The sequence below is a fragment of the Pelodiscus sinensis genome, chromosome 1 (genome assembly GCF_052426305.1).
Source record: "Pelodiscus sinensis isolate ZL-2025 chromosome 1, ASM5242630v1, whole genome shotgun sequence".
Taxonomy (NCBI): domain Eukaryota; kingdom Metazoa; phylum Chordata; order Testudines; family Trionychidae; genus Pelodiscus; species Pelodiscus sinensis.
In genome coordinates, this window is record NC_143052.1 from 124,657,028 (window position 1) to 124,679,317 (window position 22,290).

Below are 22,290 nucleotides of genomic sequence, written 5' to 3' on the forward strand. Positions count from 1 at the left end.
GCCGCTCTGGCCAACACCAGGGAAACTCGTATGCCCCCATCCCGGCCCCGGACCACTTAAAGGGGCACGGGCTGGCTACGGTGCCCGTGCCAGGTGCAAGCCTGCCAGCACCCAGCCAGCAGACCCTGCACCTGGCACGGCACAGAGCCACCCACCCGATGTCCCCCAGCCCACCCCCTCTTCCCGGGACCAGGCTGGCGGCTCCCGGGAGCTTGCCCGGGACCGCAAGAGGCGGGCACCTTCCTGGCCTAGTGCGGACATCGTGGACCTCATCAGCCTGGCCACCCAGGAGCAGGTGTGCATGAAAATCAAGGGGGTCCACTGAGACCCCCGACCCTGAGCCCTGAGCTTACAATGGCTGTACTGGGTCAGACCAAAGGTCCATCTAGCCCAGTAGCCTGTCTGCCGACAGCGGCCAACCCTAGGGACCCTGGAGGGGATGGACCGAAGACAGTGACCAAGCCATTTGTCTCGTGCCATCCCTCTCCAGTCTTCCACGAACTTTGGGCAGGGACACCACTCCTACCCCCTGGCTAATACCACTCCATGGACCCAACCTCCATGACTTGATCTCACTTCCCTTTAAACTCTGTTCTAGTTGTAGCCTTCACAGACTCCTGCAGCAAGGAGTTCCACAGGTTAACTATTTGCTTTGTCAAGAACAACAACTTTCTCTTACTAGTTTCAAGCCTGCTACCCATTCCTTTCCTTTGGTGTCCTCTAGTCCTTCTTTATGGGAACTCAGGAAGAACTTTTCTGAATGCACCCTCTCCACCCAACCCCTGCTTTTAGAGACCTCTATCCTGTCCCCGCTCCATCTCCTCTTTTCTAAGCTGAACAGTCCCAGTCTCTGTAGCCTCTCTTCATCTGGGACCTGTTCCCAACCCCTGATCATGTTAGTTGCCCTCCCCTCTTCCACCCTCTCTCTTCCCCTCTCCCACCTCCTTTTCCCAGTCTCCCCCAGTTTTGTTCAATAAAGACAGAGTCAATGTTGGAAGAAATGTTATCTTTATTTTGTACATCAATAAGAAGGGGGGCTAGGGAAGGGTAAGTGGAAGGAGGTGAGGGGGGAATGGGGTACGAGCTCCCGATGGGGAGGACTGGGCTGGCTCTGTGGGCTTCTGGGGGTGGAAGCTCTCCTGCAGCCCCCCAATTGCCCCCTCTCCCCAGATGGCAGCCTGCGGCAAGTGCAGCCGGTCTGATGGCCAAGTGCTGTGATGTGCCCAGTGTGGGCACTCCGGGCACTCCAAGCCAGGACTGGTTTTCAAGCGGGGCACCCCTGAGAACTGTCTGTCCGGGGTGGGGGTCGGGTCCCTTTAAGCGCAGCCCTCGGCTAGCCTGAGACAGCATCTCCACGCTCTAAGTCCTCCTCTGATGCCCTGCCGGCACTGCTTCCGGCCATCCTTAAGCCCTGTTCAGGGTCCACTCAATGTGGACATGCTAGTTCGAATTAGCAAAACGCTAATTTGAACTAGTTTTTAGTTCTAGACGCGTTAGTTCGAATTCGCTTAGTTCGAATTAACTAATTCGAACTAAGTTAGTTCGAATTAGCGCTGTAGTGTAGACATACCCTTATTTAGAGGTTTGCTTCCTTTTAGGCTCCAAGTTAGGTTGACCATCTACTAACAGCAGTCTTTTCAGTGATTACCTGGGAATTTTGTTTTTTACACAGTTCTTTATACACCCAATGATCCTTCATAAAAACACTGTTGTAAGGGGAGTATATGTGGCTTCGTCTCAGAAGTCAGGAAGAAGCTGTATATCAAGAGGAAGCATTTGTGCAATTGCCAACTGCTAGGCAGTCTCTTAAGCAGATTAGGACACATTTGTGTACGCAGCAGCAGCTGTTTCTCTTGAACTGCCCACTTTCTGACTTAACTGTATTGTTCTACTGCACATGGTCAATATACAGTTTCTTAATCCTTGTAATTATTTAAAATTTGAGCTTTCTTCAGATTCAGTTAAACACATTGTGGATTATTTGAATGCCTGGGTTTAAATGTCATGCTTCAGACATTATTGCTGTAGTTTTATCTAAGCATTGAAATGTAATATTATTATAAAATGGAACAAATGTAATGAGTTTCACAACTCAGATATTATTGCATTTATTTCCCTACAAAAAGTATTACCTTTAGGTAAAGAATATTTGACCTTAGATTCTCTACTTTCTTCACAGTTATAGGATAATAAAAGAAAATATTTTCTAACTATATCTAATGCAGGTTCTATTGGCATTTATTGTAATTAAATTGTGAAAAGAATTGAGTAGCATCATAAGACATATTAATACAAGGTGAAATAACTTACACCTACAATATTTGTGCATCTTCCTGTTGACTCACAAATTCATATATGTGCGCACATGAGTATTCATATGTGTGTTTTGTACATATATTTGAAGGTTTTCTTTGTCCATGAATTATACACATAAGCATCAGATCCTCAGCCGATTTAACTGTGTGTAGGATAATTTCCTTCACTGGAGCTATGTTGATTTACACCAGATGAGGATCTGGCTTACTAAATATATGGGTGCCATTCATGTTTGATCCAAGTGTCACTGGATAGGCCATTCTTCCTTCTTTCCCTCCTACTCTTTTCTTCTTTCTCCTTCCTAAGGGAAAATGCAGAAAACCTCACAATGTATCAAGGTGTTTTTTTTTTTTTAATAAATACGACATACAGATTAGGGATGTTAAATATCAGTTAATTGAATAGTCGATTAACCTCATGAATTCTTATTGGTTAGTTGACTATTCTGTAGTCCTTGGCGGAGGGGCTGGCAGTATTCATAGTTCCAGCCCCTATCCTGGGGACCCCCTGCAACCCTTTTGGGGAGGGGGTGGGGAGAATGCTTGTAGTCTATAGCGTTAACCTATCAGCTTTTGCTTATCAGTTAATTGGTTAATTGACTATACTATTACATCCCTAATTCAGATATAATAAAATACATATCTTCTCTGCAGCATGAGGGCTTGTGATTAATATAATTTGAATAAGATAGATCAGTGGTTGGCAACCTGCAGCCCATGAGACATTTTGTTCACTGCATAGGGTTCCCCCCCCCCCACCAGTATTACTAAAATGAAACACATGAAGCAAGGGCATGTGAAGTGAGGTGAATGCTAATTGCACACAACGTTGGCTGTACGAGCTGTGCACTGCTATGGTTTAGTTGGGGCACACTGAAAATTCTAGAGAAGCAAGTGCAGTTAGCAAAACTATCCTATCCTGGGAGACTCTTGGTTATGATAATCTTGTAGCCCACTGAAGGGAAGCCACTCATGAGGCCCACTCCCTAGCCTAGGTTGCCTATCACTGAGCTTGATCATTAGATCTTGCATACTAACATAGAAATGTTTTTCCTTTAGTTCAGTATGTACAATTTCTGTTATATGTGATTTGCAGATTTTTCCGTTGGCACAGTCACCATTAGCTTGGATACTGATTGGTCTCTGGATTGGCAGTCTTGGCAGGCACTTGATGCACTAAGTCATTAGGGGTATGTCTACACTAGCCCCCAGCTCGAACTAGGGAGGCTAATGTAGGCATTCTAACTTGCAAATGAAGGCTGGGTTTAAAATATCCTGGGCTTCATTTGCATGTTCCCGTCCGGTCACCATTTTTTAAGTCCAGACTAACTGCCCAATAGGAGGAGTAACAGGTAATTCGAACTAAGGAATTAGTTCGAACTTAGTTCGAATTAACGACTTAGTTCGAATTACCATTTAACTGCCGCATGTAGCCACAGGCAGTTAGTCCGGACTAGTGTCATTTAAAAATGGTGACCAGATGGGAACATGCAAATGAAGCCTGGGATATTTAAATCCCTGGCTTCATTTGCAAGTTCGAATGCCTACATTAGCCTCCCTAGTTCGAACTAGGGGGCTAGTGTAGACATACCCTAGCAGAACCAGAACTAGAATCCAGTTGCCCTGGTCCCACACTGTAACCCTTGGTTCTCAATCTTTTCCATACCGTAACTCCCTTTTCCATACCAGGATTAGTCCAGGTCTCCCTATCCTTTTCAGCCATATGGGAAGAATGGGGTAAGTCTGCTTCCCTTCCCTCTGATTCAAATTTGCCTGCTTCTTGTATGGAGTTTTGTTTTGGACCCAGCTGCTGCTGATAAAGGTTGTTGAGTTATACATTAAATGTATGTGAGGATGATCAAACAAAGCAGATAGTTCCTCAAGTTAAGTAGTTATAGCTATAAGTGCAAATACAGTCCAAGAAAATAATAATCAAACCCACTAATTTTCTCTACCCTGAATACTGCTATTAAAGAACAGAGAGAGAGGCCCTGGCCTCATTTGCACTGACGTTCCTTTCCACCACAGAGGAAGTGTAAAGATGCTTTAAAGAGAGGAGTGCGTTGCATTTAGGGTAAAAAAGACTGATTTTTTTTTTTGTTCACTTGCACTACTGTAAAACATGGGTAACTCTATTAAAGCCAGTGGAGTTACACTGTTGAAAAACAAGTGTGAGGAAAAAGTAGCCCCAAAATATAACTGATTTACATATTGAGTTCTTTAACACAGGTTTTATTCAGCCCGTATTGGGTGGTTTAATGGGAATTTGGCTGAGATAAGGCTTAAGGTATTGTATCATAATGATTATAATCACCTTAATTTTCAGCCAAGTAAAAAAAGTTTTTTAAAAAAGTTAACAGAAATCTATATGTAGATTCTCTCTCTGCTTAGCTCTTTTGTACCTATACCCATAGGATATGAATAACCGTATAGATTAAACTTGTCAGAGTTCTCTTTTCTTATTCCTTTAGTTGGATGCCATTATTTACGCTTCTCAAAAATTAAGGGAAATCTAGAAGAAAGAGGAAACAGTGAGAAAGCAGGATATCCAGTATTAAAGATGGTGTATATTTATAGCTGCCTCTCCTCTGAGTTTCAGGATGCTAATTGATACAAAGAAGACAAGTTGCAGCAGCATTTCCTCAGTTGCTGAAAGACTTTGTACTTGATAAAAAAAAGTCTTTCTTCACTTCTTTTGTAATTTAATAGATAATAAAGCAAAGGTCAGCTATAATATAGAACTAGATTTTTTTTTCCATTCTGAGTAGCATTTAGATGTTAATTTCAAACTCCACCAAAGAAGCAGCAACAGAAAAGTGTAAAAGTGTATTTTATGAATTTATGCACTTGGACCGCCATACTCTGGGTGTATGTATACTCTGGGTGTAACCTAATCTGGAAACACCTGTGGTATGGACCCTGGCAGGTGGAGGCAGAAGTGACAGCCCACTGCTGTTTCTGTCCCTCCTCCCCCCAGTTGCTTTCTTGCGCAAGAAATTCATGTTGCCTGTCTACACTGGCCTCTTGTGCAAGAACAGTTGCGCAAAAGGGCTTATTCCTGAGCGGGAGCGTCTGAGTTCTGGCGCAAGAAGCCCTGATTTCATACATTAGAACGCCAGTTTACTTGCGCAAGAACACGCGGCTAGTGTAGACAGGCAGCAAGTTTTTGTGCAAGAGCGGCCGCTTTGGCACAAGATCGCGCCAGTGTAGACACAGCCTTGTGGTAACCAAGTAGAGATTTTCCCTGAGCATGCCAGTCAAAGCTCACCAGTTTGGATTAAATCATACGCAAGTGTATTAGCTACAAAAGAGACAGTTTAAGTGATAAAGAATATCAAGCAGATTACCTAGCAAATAAACCAAAACTGCAAACTAAGTTTAATGTACTGGATAGATTGGATATGAATTAGTGATTCTCACCTTAGAGAAGATATAAGCAGGCTGCAGTTTCTTAAATTGCCAGCTGCACTTGCAGTTTCTTAAATTACAGCTTGGAAGCCCCAGGTTTTTCATACAGTGGCTAACAATACCTTTAGCCTGGGTCCAACACTTCCCCCAGGTCCATCTTTGTTCCTCACATGTTTCCAGGAATCTTCTTGGATGAGGAATGAAGAACTCCAGATACTGTCTCTCCCTGTGTTATATAGCTTTAGCATGTAGTGGGAACGCTTGTTTCAAAACTTTCCACTGATTTGTGTAAATATATTGACATCACAAGATGGTGTCCAGAATCATGTGGCATGTTCACACGTCCTTGTAGAGCAGGGGTGGCCAGCCCATGGCTCGCGAGCCACATGCGGTTCCTCTCCCTCAAAAGGGGCAGCCTCTTTTATTTTATTTTTTTTCAAGTGTTCAGCAGCCGCAGCTGGGACTAGAGTTTCAGAAATGCCCAGCACCCAACATGTATCATGTGGAACTTAACTGATAGATAGGCTGACTCTCTAAATGGGACAAATTTCATCTTGAATACATTGATTATGGCATTAAAGCTAGTGGAATTCAATTGTTTCATTTGATTGTAGTTTATGGGAATGTTATTTGATGTAGGTTAGCACTCCTGCAGTTTTGCCCAGAGGTTCTCATATGAAGGAGTCCCCAAATTCAAAATGACATGCTGCATTTTAACCTGATTTTGCATTGAAACCATGTCAAATTTGGAGTTTTAATTTGACTGGCCCAGATTTACGCTAAATGTTCATGACTCTTGACTCTGTTTCTAGCGTGTCACAAAAACCAGAGAGTTTCATTGGAGTTCAGGTTTCTTTATGAACATTTAATACAACTCTGTTATTTAAGTCTCTTAGGGCCCAAACCTGCAGTCTGGAGCTCTAAAACCTCAGACCACACCTCATTCAAGCAAGCCAAACTCTCATTCCTTTGGAATTACATCATTTCTAAATCCACCAGATTGCTCAGAGACACATACCAGCATAGAATATAAAGGTTTTTACATTCTTCCACTTTTGAACTTCAAGTGAAGTGAAAATCTAGTCTCAGTTACATAGGCACAAGTACAGAGTAAGTCTAGTGATTTCAGTGGTGTGACACCAAATTTAGATGAATGCAGCTGAAGGCAGAATTCAGCCTCTCTTCTTTTAGTTAAGGAAATCACACTAATGGTTCATATATTTGTATTATAAATATATTCATTAGCAGGTCTAAATCTCCTATAATAAATATTTTTGAATATTTAGAGATGTTGGTTTAATGTTATAGTGTGCTATCCCTGTTTAATATGCTTCTGGTTAAGCATTTTTGGAAGGAAAGATATGGAACTTAAAACCCTTTGTTAGATCGGCAATCTTCCCCTGTATGCACAACACACATTTGGTAAATTTTTTGGTTGTATAAATTCTTTTTTTATTCTCTGTATTCTCTTAATTCAGGCAACTTCTGAAAACTGAGCTGGGATCCTTTTTTACTGAGTATCTACAGGTTTGTGGACTTTTCATTTAGTTTCTTACGTTTGTCAGTGCTTCTGGGTAAAATTATTTGGTGATAAGGCATTGGGCAAACCATTTATCTTGATATTACCATAAAGTTAAGGGTGGAAATTGGATTTGTTCCCCTTTCATCAATTTTCATGTTACATTGCTTGAAATTTCATGACAGCTCAAATACTGAAATACTTTACCAGATGTTTTTCTGTCTTTTAACGACAATATTAAGGAACTTGGTTGGGGTCATTTATACAGAAAGGGTTCAGATCATGGCTGCAGACTGGACAAGATTTGCCCCAGCTGAGACAGTGGGATGCCTATTTGACCTAGTGCTCTGACATGATCTGTGTCCTGATTCAAAGCCTATGGAAAAACATCCATTGACTTCAATGGCTTTCGTTGAGAGCCTCGTGAGATTTGGTTTTAATATTTTATTTTATAGTGAAAGCTAAAACTTAATATGTAAATATCAGCATAATACATCTTTTTGATAGGGTCCAAATATTTAATCTGGGTGATAATTGTTTGTTATTTCTCAAGCTGCTTGTGGTACAATCAGGAATCCATTTATTAATAATTATAGATTATTTTACTTTTAAAATACAATTTCTACCTCCATGGCTTATTAAAAGTTGTACAGTTTATGCTTATGCTTGTAAAAAGCTTTGATGTTCCCAGATGGAAGTTGCTATACACTGGGAGGATTAAAAATATGATTTCTCATTTTACACATGTCCTAGTAGATTTAAACAAGAAGAGTAAAACTCCATTAATGAGCAGCAGCCATTAAAATAGTTTTCTTGGTTGGTTGGTTTTTTAATCTTCAGTGGCTTCAAAGAAATTAGGCAAGAAATAAAAGATGTGTGTATTTTGTTTACAGAATCAGCTGCTTACAAAAGGCATGGTAATACTGAGGGACAAGATCCGGTTTTATGAAGGTAACTCAGAATTTAGCCATGCTACATCTACTCAGTAGACTTGATCCAAATCATACTGAAATGAATGAGATTCCTCGCACTGACTTCACTGGGTTTTGGATTGAGTCCATACAAACAAATTGTTCTAGTGTCACTTGTGTTTTAATGGCTTCCACCAAGAAGAAATTTTTGCCTAGCACATTGCCAATTAAACCTCCTGTTTGAATGTTTTACCTGATGTCTCAATTATAACCTATTTAAGGCAAAATAAGCTGCGGAGAACAGAATACAGTATCTCATTAAATGACAATATAAAACCTGCATTCCCAATTAGCTGAAAAGTCATGGGAACACACTCTGATCTCACTTACACCTATGCAAATCCTGAGTAATTCTGTAGTCTTTAACTCCAGATTTACTCTGGCATAAATGAGGTCAGAATCTGGCCTATTATATTGTCATGACTCAGTTTGTCTGTTTGCAGTTAAAGTGGTTATAAATGCCACCTAACTGAGTCAACTATTAATGAGATTTATTTTATATTCGAAAGAATCAAAGAATTAAGTATGTAAATGCAGAGAGAAGGAATAAAAATTCAGAATATTGGCCAGATTCTGCTTTCATATATGCCCATGTAAATGTCAAGTATGTCCATTGAAGACAGTTGTCCACTGGAATTACTCCAGATGAGTGTAACTGGGATAAAGTCTGGCCCTATCTCTGCATACAGGCACCCCACTCTCTCACCTTTGCATTAATTAGAGATTTGTAATTACTGCAAAAGAAATGTCAAATCAGTTTTTTCATGAGTCTATATGAATACAGAAAGGGGAAAAAAACTCTTAAAAATGCTAGCACAAATGTATTGGCAGAATTATATATGGTCAAATCCATTCGGTTTACCTAGCCTCCAGCTGCTATTTTATCTGAATGCAGTAGTCGTCATTCCATGGCCTAGGCTGTTTCGCAGCATTTAGAGGTGATTTTTAAATTAGCCACGCCACACCAGAGGCAGCTGTATTTCATTGGTGGGTGAAGTAATTTTTAAATAAAGATTATAAAATAAAACATCTGCAGACCTTTTGGCATCCAAGATAGTAGTTTAAAAAATGCAGCTTTCTTCCCTGAGTGATTGCCCACATCCATTCCAATAGGTGTGTGCATGTGCCGCATGCACAATTGTTGGAGAATTTTCCCTGAGCGGTGCTTATTGGATTGACACTGGTGTGGTGCCCCTGCCTTCTCAGTTCCTTCTTACCACCGGTGGCGGTTGTTGGAGCTTCCTTGTGCTATTGTTTTGTAAGCACCGTTAGTGGTATCTGTTTGTTAGTTATACATAGTTCCATTAATAGTTGTCATTAGTGTTAATTAGTTTGGGGGTGTTTCCTTCTGTTTACATTTCCCCTGACCAGGATATGCCATGGTCTCAGGGGTTTAAATTCTGTGAGAGCTGTGGGAAGCCGATGCCCAAGGGCAGTCTGCACTCTTCATGCCTCAAGTGCCATGGAGAGGGACATCAAACTGACAAGTGCCCCGTCTGTGAGAGCTTCAAATCTAGGACAAAGAAAGAAGGTGACCATCACCTGAAGCTCCTGCTAATGGAGGCAGCCCTTTGCCCCCAGCCACTGCCAGGAGTCAGCACTGGCCTTGGTGCTGAGGAAAGATACCATGAGGGAACACTGGCATCACTCCCTGGGGCACTAGGTGGGCTCAAACATGTGGCAGTGCTCTCGCTACCTGGTGCTGCACAAGAAAACTGATAGAGGCCTGTCCCCCAACAAGAGTTCATTGAAAGACCCTAGTAGGCTGCGCCCTAAGTCAGGGCACCTGAAAACAGGGCAGCAAATCCTGGCACTAGCCTCAGTACAGGGCTTGTTAAGTACAATGCTGGTGGTCTTCCCAAGGCTCAGGGTGGGATTAGGCCCATTCTGGACCCTATCGAGGATATCTGCCAGGCAGCCATGCGGCTGTCCCTCCACACCATTTTGTCTCACTACATCGTTACCCAGAAGGCATGAGACAATGTGGCCTTTGGCAGGGCTGTCCTTCAGGCAGCAACCAGGTGATCTCCAGTCCCTCCTCCCTGGTAACAGCTGGTGAAGCATCTATTGGAATGCACATGAGCAATCACTTGAAGAAAAAAGGTTACCTGCCTCTTGTAACTGTTGTTCTTCAAGATGTGTTGCTCATGTCCATTCGAAATCTCATCCATCTGCCCTCTGTCAGATTATTACGGGAAGAAGGGACTCAGAGAGCAACAGTATCCTATATACTGAGCCATAAAGCTGCCATGCTGAGGGGGCTCCACAGCCAACTCAACAAGTATATCATTAAGGGAAAATTCTCCAAAGATTGTGAGTGCAGCACACACCTATTGGAATGGACATGAGTAACACATCTCAAAGAACAACAGTGACCAGAAGTAAGTAACTGTTTGTTTTTTCTTTCAGGCTGTGTCCAGACTCAGGGGTTTTTTCGAAAAAACTTCCCCTGCGTCCAGACTCAAGCCGCGTTCTTTCAAAATTAAATCGAAAGAACGCGGCTTTTCTTTCTATGGCGGTAAACCTCATTTCACGAGGAAGAACGCCTTCTTTCGAAAGTTCCTCTTTCGAAAGAAGGTGTTCTTCAATGTAAATAGGGCTTCTTCAAAGGAGAGCATCCAGACTCACTGGATGCTTTCTTTCCAAAAAGCAAGCCGCTTTTTCGAAATTTCTCCGTGCAGTCTAGACGCTCTCTTTCGAAAGAGCCTCTTTCGAAAGAAGCCTGCAGTCTAGACATAGCCTCAGTGCCCCACAATGCCAAAACACTTATTAATCTAAATATGCCATTTGATCAGTTTCCTAGAGAAAGCCATTGGCATTACTTATAGCTCTCTCTGAATTTTAAATGTGACCTTGCTGTCTACTTATCTGATTGAAATCAACATTGTTATGGAACCCAAATCAATTAATGAAAAGACAATTCCCCTGACCACAGCAACCAGGAAATAAATTTCACATTAAATTCCCCTCTAGAGCTGAACATAGAATACTTTAATTATTTAACATAACATCTCACAATTGGACATAAGGATTTCAAGGTTTCTTCAGCTTGCTTGCAAAGTATAAGTCCAATTTTTCAGTCCCAAATTGGTTTAAAATTTATTAAATTGCACTGGACAGGTAATTTTTTAAAAAGTTGATCGTTAGAAATAATATTTAAGATACAATACGGGAGAAGCATTTCTAAATTCCTATGCTAGATTGCTAAATTGGTTTAATGCCAGGCATATACCATTGACTTAAAACAGTTCATTAAAATGTGGGTGGTATAAAAATATTGTGGCTGTATGGAAAATATTATATGTGTGTTTCATATAAGAATGACCACATCAGGCCTATGTTTACATAAGCCGAGTTTCCTTTATTCCTGCAAATAGCATAGGAAATGCAAAAGCCTTTGTTTGACAGCAAAATAAACATGTTTTCAGAGGACATGAAAGTCAAATTCTTTTGTGTGAAATATGCTAATCACCAGTTGATTCGAAGCATTCTTCCACAACCCACAGTAAAAGGCCTGTCTGGGAATATGCACTTTACTGTGCAGATACAGGAGCAGCTGTTCTGAGTCACTGTTGTTGCTGCATGGAAATTCATTGCTTTAAAAAGTATCCAGCACTGAGTAAACAGCCCACAACATATAAGTGATGAGCTCAGGCTCGCCAACAGGAGGAAGAAGAGTGGGTGATTGGCCAGGAACCAGAGCAATTTAAAATGGCCCCCAGCTGCCACTGGCAGCCCAGTGGGGATAGGGGTAAGGCAGGCTTCCTTACTCAATGCCGCTCCCAGAAGCAGCTAGCCTGTCCCTGTGGGCCCTGGGACGGGGTTTCTACATGCTTCCCCGCCCCAACTCTGAAGCTCCCATTGGCTGGGAATTGCAGGCAGTTGGAGCTTTGGGAGTTGTGCATATGGGCAACAGTGCACGGAGACCCTCTCTCCACCCCACCCCCGCCTCAGAAGCTGCTGCCAGAGAGATGGGTTGGCCGCTTTTGGGAGCTGCCCAGGGTAAGCGCCGACCCCTTCTGCACGCTAACCCTCAGCCCCAGCCTAGAGCCTACACCCAAACTCCTTCCCAGAGCCTGACCCCTCACACCGTTCTGCACCCCTAACCAGTATCCAAAATCCCTTCCAGACCCTGCACCTCTTGTTTCATCTCAACCCCCAGCCTGGTGAAAGTTAGTGAGGATAGGAGCGTACGTAAAGGAGGGGAGGAAGATGGAGTGAGTTTGGGGTGGGGCTTTGGAGAAGAGTCAGGACAGAGGTCTGGCCTCAGGGAGGGAGCAGGGCGATTAGCCAGCTGACAACACTACTGGGCAGCCATCTGGGAGCCCTGGCTGTGCCCGAAGAGCATGGACAGTAGTGCAGCCAGTGGCTCTCTTGGCACAGATGCAGCCATGACCCAGTGTCAGGAAGACCATCGTATGCGTGGGGGGGGGGGGGCGGAGGGGGCAATGACTGCTTTGCTGCCAGCAGGCCTGGATGACCTAAGGTAAAACGTAGTTATCCCAAAAGGATAACCTCAGTTCATGGATGTTTTAGGGGCAAATTTTCAACAGAGCGCAGAGCTGGATTTTCAACTGCTTAGCTCCCGTCCATGCCCACTGTGCACTTCTGGCCAGTTCCTATGCTGAGCTGTTCTGAAAATTCTGGCCACGAGGTTTATAATGATTGAGTTGTCTCCCATAATGGCTGAACTTGTACATTCAAATGCTGATGATACGTCATAGGGATGGCATAGAGTATCTTTGGTAATAGATTTGAGGTCAGGTTTTTCCATTGCATGTCACTTACTGCAGCACTAAACTGGGCTTAAAACACTTCTAAATCAGCATGCACCCTGCACTGGTGCAGATGATGACACGCGGTGAAGGGCAATGGGGATGTCAGTCCCCTTGTGTTATGCAACCAAGCAAGGAGGAAGGATTAGTTTTCCCAGTGGTTGTACTGTACTGGGGTCTTGATTTGAAACGAGCAGCATTTAAAGGCACCAGCCTATGAGTGGAACAGCCCCATCACCTTGGTTACAAATGGCCCAAGGCTGGAGACATCTACCATTTGCCCTTTTTTAAATTACTTAAGAAGTGGAATGAAGTGACTAGTCATAAAGACCACTATAGGTCGGACCTCCCTTGTGTTTCACCCTCGGTGAGCTCCTGGCCTCTGGCCCTGCTACCTCCATCCCTGGCTGGGACTATGCTCCTTGCCACCAGCCCTGGCCAGGGCTGTGCTCTCACCTGCACTGGACCCGTTAGGGCTGGGCTTCCCACTGCCAGCCCAGCTTGGGCTGGGCTGGGCTGTGATTCCAAACCTGGCCAGCTGGGGCTCTCTGGTCCAGCAATATCCATGGTCCTGCTGGACCAGAGAGTCCTGGATTGTACAGGTTGAACCTCTAATAATACTTAGACCAAAACATATAGATGCAGGTCTTGTTGGTCTGTGTCTATATAGCACCTGGCTCAGGGGTGGGCTATAATTTTTGATGGGGGAGGGGGGTACTCCAAGATTTTGGAAAGTGGTTGAGGACCGCACTCTTCCATGATATTAATGGAGGTGGTCCAGGGTCTGGGATGGAGGTTGGGTGCAGAAGGGAACTTGGGGTAAGGAACTGGGGTGCAAGAGGGAGTGAGGTCTGGGAGGGGGTTTGGGTGAAAGAGACAGTTGTGACCTGAGACATTGGATGAGGTGCAGGTGTTTGGGTTGTGATCTAGGGCAAGGGATTGGGTGCAGGGTCTGGGTAGGGGTATGGGTTCAGGAGGGGCACAAAGGATTTGGCTTATGTTGGGTAAGGGAGCAGGAGTGGGCCATGGAAGAGGATTGGGGGGAGAGAGGGACTGGAGTGCCAGAGGCAGGCACTGACCGGGCAACTTTCCTGGGTGACTCCTGGCCAACAGCCCAACAGGGCTCCAGGTAGCTTCCCTGCCTGCCCCACTCCCTGCACAAGCTGCAGGGGCCATGTAAGAGCCTGAGGGGAGGGGGCCAGGGTGCTTCCCAAAGTGCCTGTTCTTCAAACAGGCAGCCCCCATTATGTTTATTTCATGCCTTTTATCCTCTAGGGCCCTGAACTATTTGCAAGCTTGGGCCAAATGTTCCTATTTGAGTTTGTTACTGAGACACGTATGGTTTCTCTTAGAACACGGGAGCCATGTACGTACCATACAGAGTATTAAGGTATTAATATTGATTTGTATTATAGTAGTGTCTGCAGGCCCCAGTCATGATCAGGGTCTCATTATGCTATGTCAAGGCTCTGTGTGAGGGTTGGCCCCTTTCCTCATAGAAGTGGGCTCAGCTGCACCTGTGCCCCTGCTCCCCTCTGCCCAGGAGCCTCCCTGCAGATTCTGTGGGCAAGCGTTACAAATAGGGCAGACCTGGTGGGGGCAGAGGAGAAGGCCATTGCCTCCTCTGTCGTCAGTAGAGATTTCAAGGAAACAGTCCAGCCTAGAGCTCCACATGGCTGTGATCTATGATGGGGATTGATTGCTCTTTAAGGCAGGATGCCTGGAAGTGCATCACCTTTGGGCGCAGCAGGGAGGCACAGAACTGCACTGTTTCCTATAGAGCCAGGAATTTTCAAACCATCCCTGTGGCTTATTCCTACTGGGGCAGAAGTGGGACGATGTGGTGGCATTTCCATGTTGAGACCCTCAGAGATTTAATTCGCCATCACCCCTTCTGCCCTCTGGGTTTTACTCCAGGGGGAAGTGACCGGCTGGCTTTCTTATACTCTGTACGGGATCTCTCTGACTGAGCTTTGCGTTGGAAGTTCAGTAAGAGAGTTTAATTGTGTGAGCCAAAAGACACAAATACCAACTAATCTTATGTACAAGCTGGGGTGATACTTCTACAGCATCCCAAGTGTTAAAAATGATCATGCGTGATTCTCCTCCGTTCCCCTCTGGAGCTGGTATATTACATCATGTCCTGTATTGCTCAGTTAATGTGTCATTGACTGTTTCCAATATAAAACAAGCTAATGGAGTGCTTATGTGTTTACAGGACAGAAGCTGTTGGATACCTTAGCTGAAACCTGGGATTTCTTTTTCAGTGACGTCCTGCCCATGCTTCAGGCTATTTTCTATCCTGTGCAGGTGAAATATTCCTTTGTTACTTCAGAATGCAGAAAAAGCCGTTTGGCGGGTTGCTCAACGGATTGCCACAACTGTCAGACTATCCCAGAGGGGCCAATCCTTTGGTGCAGCTGTTCTATAGAGTCAAGTCATTTGCATGAATGGTGAAGTACTCATGTGAAAAACATGAAGGGGAAACTTTGAGAAACAGAATTGCACGCAGTGAGGAAGTTTAGTCCTTATGTTAGCTCATACTAGAACAAAAGCATAGGAATAGTAAAATGAAGAGGGGTAATCAGTGAAGCAAGCAGAGCTCTGTTGACTTCAGCATGTGCATATCCAGCTATACCTCGTGCATATGTATATATGTGAAGTGCACTTTGGTATAGTGTTAAAAAAGTTGATGGAAAATTATGTACTCTGTAAGTCATTTTCAGACACACCGTTAGTTTTGTTATTGGTGTACTTCACTGGGGTAAAGTGATTCAGATTCATTGAAGTGAATGGAGTTGGACTCATTCACTCTAGCAGAGAATTTTACCTCAGCTAATGTTAAACATGCTTAAGGCACTTGACCTCCTTCTGAGCGAGAGCCTGGTTTTCAGACACATTCTCCTATTTTGCAGGGTTAATTTTGCATCTACAGTTAACTTCCTACCCCAAGCTCCCTTGTATACTCCACCCAGCCCCTCTATAGAAGTGCGTTCCTTGCCCACTTACCAAAATCTTGGTGTCTCCCCCCCCCCCCCATTAAAAATTATTGCCCATCCCTGAGTTAAACAAATCAATTACACTTGGGATTCTGACCATCATTTTTAAATGGCTCATTGTCCTTATTGTGACAATTTTGTTCCTAGGGGAAGGAGCCCTCGGTTCGTCAGCTGGCTCTCCTGCACTTTCGGAATATTATAACCCTCAATATTAAATTAGAAGATGCCCTGTCACGTTCCAGAGCCAGGGTTCCACCTTCAATTATTCAGATGCTGCTGATACTCCAGGTGAGGAGTTTTGGTTATATTTTTAACATCTCTGTTTTTATGCTATATTAGCAACATTCTCAAAAGTGACCACCGATTTTTGGGTGCCCAAATCTGAGAAATCTTGACCCTGGGTTTTAGAGATGCTGAGCATCCACCAGTCCAGGTGAAGTCCATGGAGCTGTAGTTCTCAACATTGCTGAAAATGGAGTTCATGGAGATTCAAACTGTGCAAAGCAAACATTAAAGGGCCCAAAAATAGAAGTCACTTTTAAAAATTGAGCCTAAATGGATACATGTTTGTTATCTGGTTCACAATTTTGGCAGTAACACAACTTTGAATGTTTGCTATGACCTAATGCACTAGCATTTCTGAAGATTGGTGATTTGTTTCATCATAATGCTTAGTACAGATTTGATCATGCCAATATATTCTCTCAAAATTGTTTGTAATTCACAGATGTAAGATTCTGAGTATTGGTGTTTCTTTAAATATGAAATCCTTGGTCACAAATTAGGGATAAGGAGAAAATGATAAAGATAAAAATAAATGAAACTAGGAAAACCATCAAAGGGAGAAGAGATCCAGAAAGAAAAACAGCACCTAGTTTTGAAAAATATTCAAAGACTGTATCTGTTGGAAGTAATGTTTGTGAACATTTAATTAAAGAAAAAAATCACAACAGGCTGTGTGTAGTAAAACATGGGGCAATTGAGGCCTTGTGGTTAGTAGATTTTTATATACAGATGAATTTAGAACAAACAAAAGGAAATACTTTTTCACTGGTGTTTGAGGTCATTGAGAAAATATTTCCTCAGGTCCCAGTGGCCTAATGGATAAGGCATCAGTCTCTGGACCCTAGGAAAATGGGCTCAAGTACCATCCACGAGCTGCCAGGCAGCCACCTACCAGATATGATGGGATTTAAAAGGCTGCCGAATTTAACAGCTAATGATACTACATGTAGTATTCTGTTATGGGTACTGAGATAAGCATAACCGAATTCATATTTCATGGCCACTGCTGGGTCAGGAATGGGTATTTTGCCTCAGTACCATATTGCAAGTTGTCTAGGTACAATAACAGCAGAGCTTAACATGGGGGAGGTTGCAGACCCATCAAAAAATTAAAAATGAAGCTGGGGCCCCTGATTATGAAACACTCCTCACTTCTTTTTTCCAGATGTAAGCACTGGATTTCAGTTTTTTCACCTTCCCCTTTAAGAATTAGATATTAGCCACTACTAGGATGTCAGTGGCAAGTTTTCCATTGTGATTGCAATAGGAGCTGAATAACACTGAATATTAGAAAGCTCAGAGAAGGTGGTGGAATGATCTGTGAGGAACAGTGCTCCAGTTTATTGCACTCCTTCCTCATCCACCAGCAGGAAACATTAACTGGATAATAAATACTGTTTTTATTGACAGTAAAAGGCCAAATTCATCTCCTGTGCAACTCCATTCATTGAAATTAATACTTACATAGGGATGTATTCATCCCTGAATGTTTATTCATATGGATCTCTCATTTACAATCATGTAGCAGGAAGTTAGTGGCAAATTTTTTTGTCAACTTTACCTGGCTTTGCGATTTAAAATCTAGGTGAAACTAAACAAAAGACTTACAGTGTCAAAGAGGATCAGGGAATGAGTCAGTTTTTGTTTACAGTCATAAAGGCTTATAGTCAATTCAGAAGGAAGAATGTTTCCCAAACCCAAACATCAAGGTGTATAGAAGTTAATTGTTCTACATTTAACAATAAGAGTGCAGTATTTTAAGCTTGTTGAGTATGATTAAACCCTGTTGTGGGTGGAAGTGGGGCAGGGCTAACAAAGTTTGTCATGCTAGCTTTCAAATGACCTGGTAAAGTTTTATGCTTGGATTTCCCAGAATGATGAAGAGTGTTTAGATCTGTCTTGAGTCACCCTCAGGGATGTACTAATTGGGTCCAATCTTTGTGCTTCCAAGCCAGCTAGGGCCTCTAAGGGCATGCCTGCAAAACAAAGGAAAAACTCTATGGCTGGCCCATACCAGCTCACTTGCTCATGGGGCTGTTTTATAGCTGTGTAGACTTCCGGGCTCGGGTTGGAGCCCAGGCTCTAGGACTATGCGAAGTGCGAGAGCCCCAGAGCTCTGACTGTGGCCTGAGGCCAAATACCTACACTGCGGTTTTTCAGCCCCAGAACCCAAACCGTGCCAGCCCAAGTCAGCTGACCTGGGCCAGTGCCAGGGGTTTTATCATTGTGCAGATATGCGCTAAGCTAAGGTATGCTCCTTACAGATCTTTAGGAGATGCAGCAAAAGCCGGCATGCTCACCCCCTTGAATCTATGCTCAATTGTGTGAGCCTTCGGACCCATTCCACATGCTAGTCAGGAAGGCCTGTCCTATGGGCCTTCTGTTTTCTGGTGATGGTCAGATGGGGAGAGAGAGAGAGAGAGAGACTGGGGCAGATCCTGCTTTTACCTGATATTTCTATTCCTTCTGTCAGGTGACCATTAATCAGTCATCTGCAGATTGTAGTCCTGTGGTTAGCTGAGAAGTTCCAGCCAGTGACAGATCATACTGGGAAAATCAATTCACCTAACCCAGCAACTCTCTCTAACGAAACCTGAGGGTGGACCCCTTATTGGTTGGACCCCCTACGGTGTGTGGGGTGGAACACTGATGGCTTTTTTTGTTAGCCGTTCTGGGAATTTGGCATTACATTAAGCTGTCCTGGGTGTGTCCTTGATAGCCCTAGGCAGCTACAGTTACAACCTGAAAGTATAGGTCACATTCTTCAACATAGCAGTGACAATGTTCCAATTCATGGCCAATTCATTACACTGTTGGCAGAGGTATGCAGATTAGTCAGGTGGACATTGCAAATGAAGTGGGGATTTAAATATCCTGTGCTTCATTTGCATAAAAATGGCTGCCGCTTTTTGCCGACGTTGCACTTTGTTGGCAAAAAGCGGCAGTCTAGAGGGGGATCTGTTGAGAAAGAAAGCCTTTTTCGACAGATCCCTTATGCCTCGTGCAAGGAGGTTTACAAGATCTGTCAAAAAAGGTTTACTTTCTCGACAGATCCCCCTCTAGACTGCCGCTTTTTGCCGACAAAGTGCCACATTGGCAAAAAGCGGCAGCCATTTTTATGCAAAAGAAGCGCAAGATATTTAGGTCCCTGCTTAATTTGCAGTGTCGACCTGCCTAATCTGCATCCTTCTGCCGACAGCGGGATGCAGTCTAGACGTACCCTGGGTTGCTTCAAAGATTAAAGCACTCTGGAGGCAATGGGATTTGTTGGTGGTTTTGGATAAACTTGGTACTGGTCATGTAGCTTTTTTGTACTTGTAGATGTGAAGCCCTGTGGCCAGAGAAAGATAGAGTAACACAGGGCTTGCCTTCATGGAAGGGGAATGAAGGTTTATAAAGAAGAGGGACAAGTCACGAGAGAGACCGATCCTTATTCAACATACAGGCCCAGTCTACCAAAGCACGTAAACACATGCTTAACTTTGAGCAGAAGTCTCTCTGACTTCAATAGGACTACTTGCATCTTTAAAGGTCACTATGTACCAAGGGCTTTGCTGGATTGCTGCCAACAGAGGAGAAAGGAGAAAATAGTCACTTTGGGGCATTTCTCAGTGAGAAGGCCTGGAAGTTTATTTGTATAGGGTAAACTTTTCTTTCAGTAAGTTCTTCCATACTCTTGAGACATGGGCTACATTTATCTTCAGCGCACCAGGTGGCCTCATCTCAAGGAGTGCACCCCAGCCTCTGATACACTTTCTGCATCAATTTTCTGGCATAAGATGGGATAAGATGCTATATGACTTGGGATAGAAAAATCTCACAATCCACTGCGTCACATCTTTGTCCTTCACACACGTGTAGACACTGATGCCTTACAGAGAAAGGGTGGAGATACGAAATTAGGGAGTAAGAAGAGGAGAAGAAGTCAATGAAAGTCTAGTTCAGGAATCTGAATTTGGGAGCCTAGACAAACTGGAGCAGCTAGGTTATGTAAAGAGCAACACAGCATATTAGGGATTATAAAAGGTCAGATACTCAAGTGACTAGTTCTGTGCGTGCCACATGATAAAATCTCATATTCCCTCTGTCCCCACTTTGAGGATGTGTTCACAACAATGTGGGAAGCAATACATTCACTTTTGGAATAAAACTGTGGTATGTCACCACACAGTAGTAACAAATAGCACAGCTCGTACTGTCATTTGAAGGATCAGAAATTATGCCTAGGGCCAGGATTTCCAGTGCATGTTTGGACCACACCATTCAACTAATCTGTCCTATGACCATCTTAACTAACCCTGTGAGGAACACACCACTATCATCTGGCAGTCGAAGAGGAGGAGACCTAGGTGGTGAAATCCTTGTCTTATTAAGGTATTCATCCATAGGTGCTTATGCTTCTCTGCTTCTCCTCTGCCAGCTTAGCAGGGAAAGTGTGGCCAGTTGCGCTGCATCGATCCATAACTGCAGTTTTAGGCTCCATGGCCGAGTACAGACAACATAAATTAAAGCCGCCCTAAGATGCTGTAGTTGGACTTACTGGACCTGCAAGAGCATTACCAGGAACGGGGGAGTTCAAAGAGTAATTTAAGGTACCATTGTGTGGCTTACAGACACATTCAGCCTTCACTCTTTGGGCCTTTCTGTTAAATTAGAAAACAGGAGAATGAGTCAGAAAGGAAGCAGAAAAATGGGGTGAAAACCACAGAGGTTAGAAAGAACAGCTCACAAAACACCAGACAGCCAAAACTGCCACTGTGATTCCCAGAAGGTATTTATTCACAACCTGACTTATTTTGAAAACGTGGGACAAAGGCCCTTTGTGTGCCACTGGAATGTCTTGTCCCTAGGTGTCCAAATTTAGGCCTGAGAGAGGGTGCATACAGGGATGAGAGAACATGCAGCTGAACATTGGACATAAGGATAGTGTAGAGTCCACACAGAGCGTTTAAAAAACACCCCTCTCCAGGCAGCACAAACTTATTTAAAAAGCTAGAGAATACAGTATACACTATCTCTTGCATTGGGGGATGAAGTCTCTTTACACAGCAGGTCTTAATGGAAAAATAAAACCGTATGGCGGCTTCTGCACTTAATTTGAACTCTTGAGTCTGTCATCATCATGTAAAAACAGACAAAATAAATAAATATCTCTGTCAGTGGGACTTATTTCTTGTCTCTGTTATGTGCCTAAATGTTCTCTGTGTCCCATCTAATTTCCTATGGGTGCAAAGGGCATTTCAAAGGCTGTAATCAAATACAAAGAGTGCTGTTTCCCCATCTAGGCAGCAGCACAGCAAATCGGTCACAATGAACAAAATGACCTGCACACTCTCAGCACAGCAGGGGCTGTTCTTTGGAACTTACATTTTCCCCTTCAGTTTTAGAAAAGCTTATCAGTTGAGGCAAATGTATTATGGCCTCGAGGTTTTAGATTGGCCGTCTTTTGTCAAGGGTAGCCTTGCTGAGCCTTTGAGACTGGAGCATAGGAGACAGGTAGGTAGCTGGTGGTTTGGGGTACGGAGATGTTTATAACTCTCTTTTTGGCTGTTTGGGAAATGGGGAACCTCTGGTATTTACGGATATGAGAAATGAGTACATACAAATACACCGGAAGGCCTAGATACAAATCAGCATTTCCTAGAATGTACCTTTTCTCTGCCCCGTGGCCAATATGATTCTCTCCTCCCTTCCCACATTGGAGACCTCTTTTCTGCTGCCCTCTGCTATTGTTTCTCTGTGCTTTGACCTATCAGCCCCATAGATAAAGATGGCAACGACTGATACCCATGTAAGAACTATAAACCACGATTGGCATCACTCCAGTTGAGACACCTCTAGTGACTTCAGTTGATTTACATGAGCTCAACTATGGCCTCAAATTTCCACTTCAGCAGAGTTTATAAGAGCCATGTGCACCTCTGAACTGTGGCCAGTATAATGTTTTATTGTCTCAGTTATTGAATACGGATGTGTCACAGTAGGTAGGCACTGTTTCATACCCTGGGATGGATCATG

At 43.5% G+C, this 22,290-nt stretch overlaps 1 protein-coding gene across 4 annotated transcripts in view; it reads left to right on the plus strand.

The window, feature by feature from the left end:
* The window catches only part of PRR5 (proline rich 5), a 117,011-nt gene that overhangs the window by 71,861 nt on the left and 22,860 nt on the right, over window positions 1-22,290 (plus strand). For all 4 annotated transcript variants that reach the window (XM_089770203.1, XM_089770201.1, XM_089770197.1 and 1 more), the window contains 4 exons: window positions 7,202-7,250; window positions 8,136-8,193; window positions 15,207-15,298; window positions 16,135-16,275. In XM_089770203.1, the coding sequence (XP_089626329.1) occupies window positions 7,202-7,250; window positions 8,136-8,193; window positions 15,207-15,298; window positions 16,135-16,275 (340 nt within the window). The remainder of the gene's footprint in view (window positions 1-7,201; window positions 7,251-8,135; window positions 8,194-15,206; window positions 15,299-16,134; window positions 16,276-22,290) is intronic.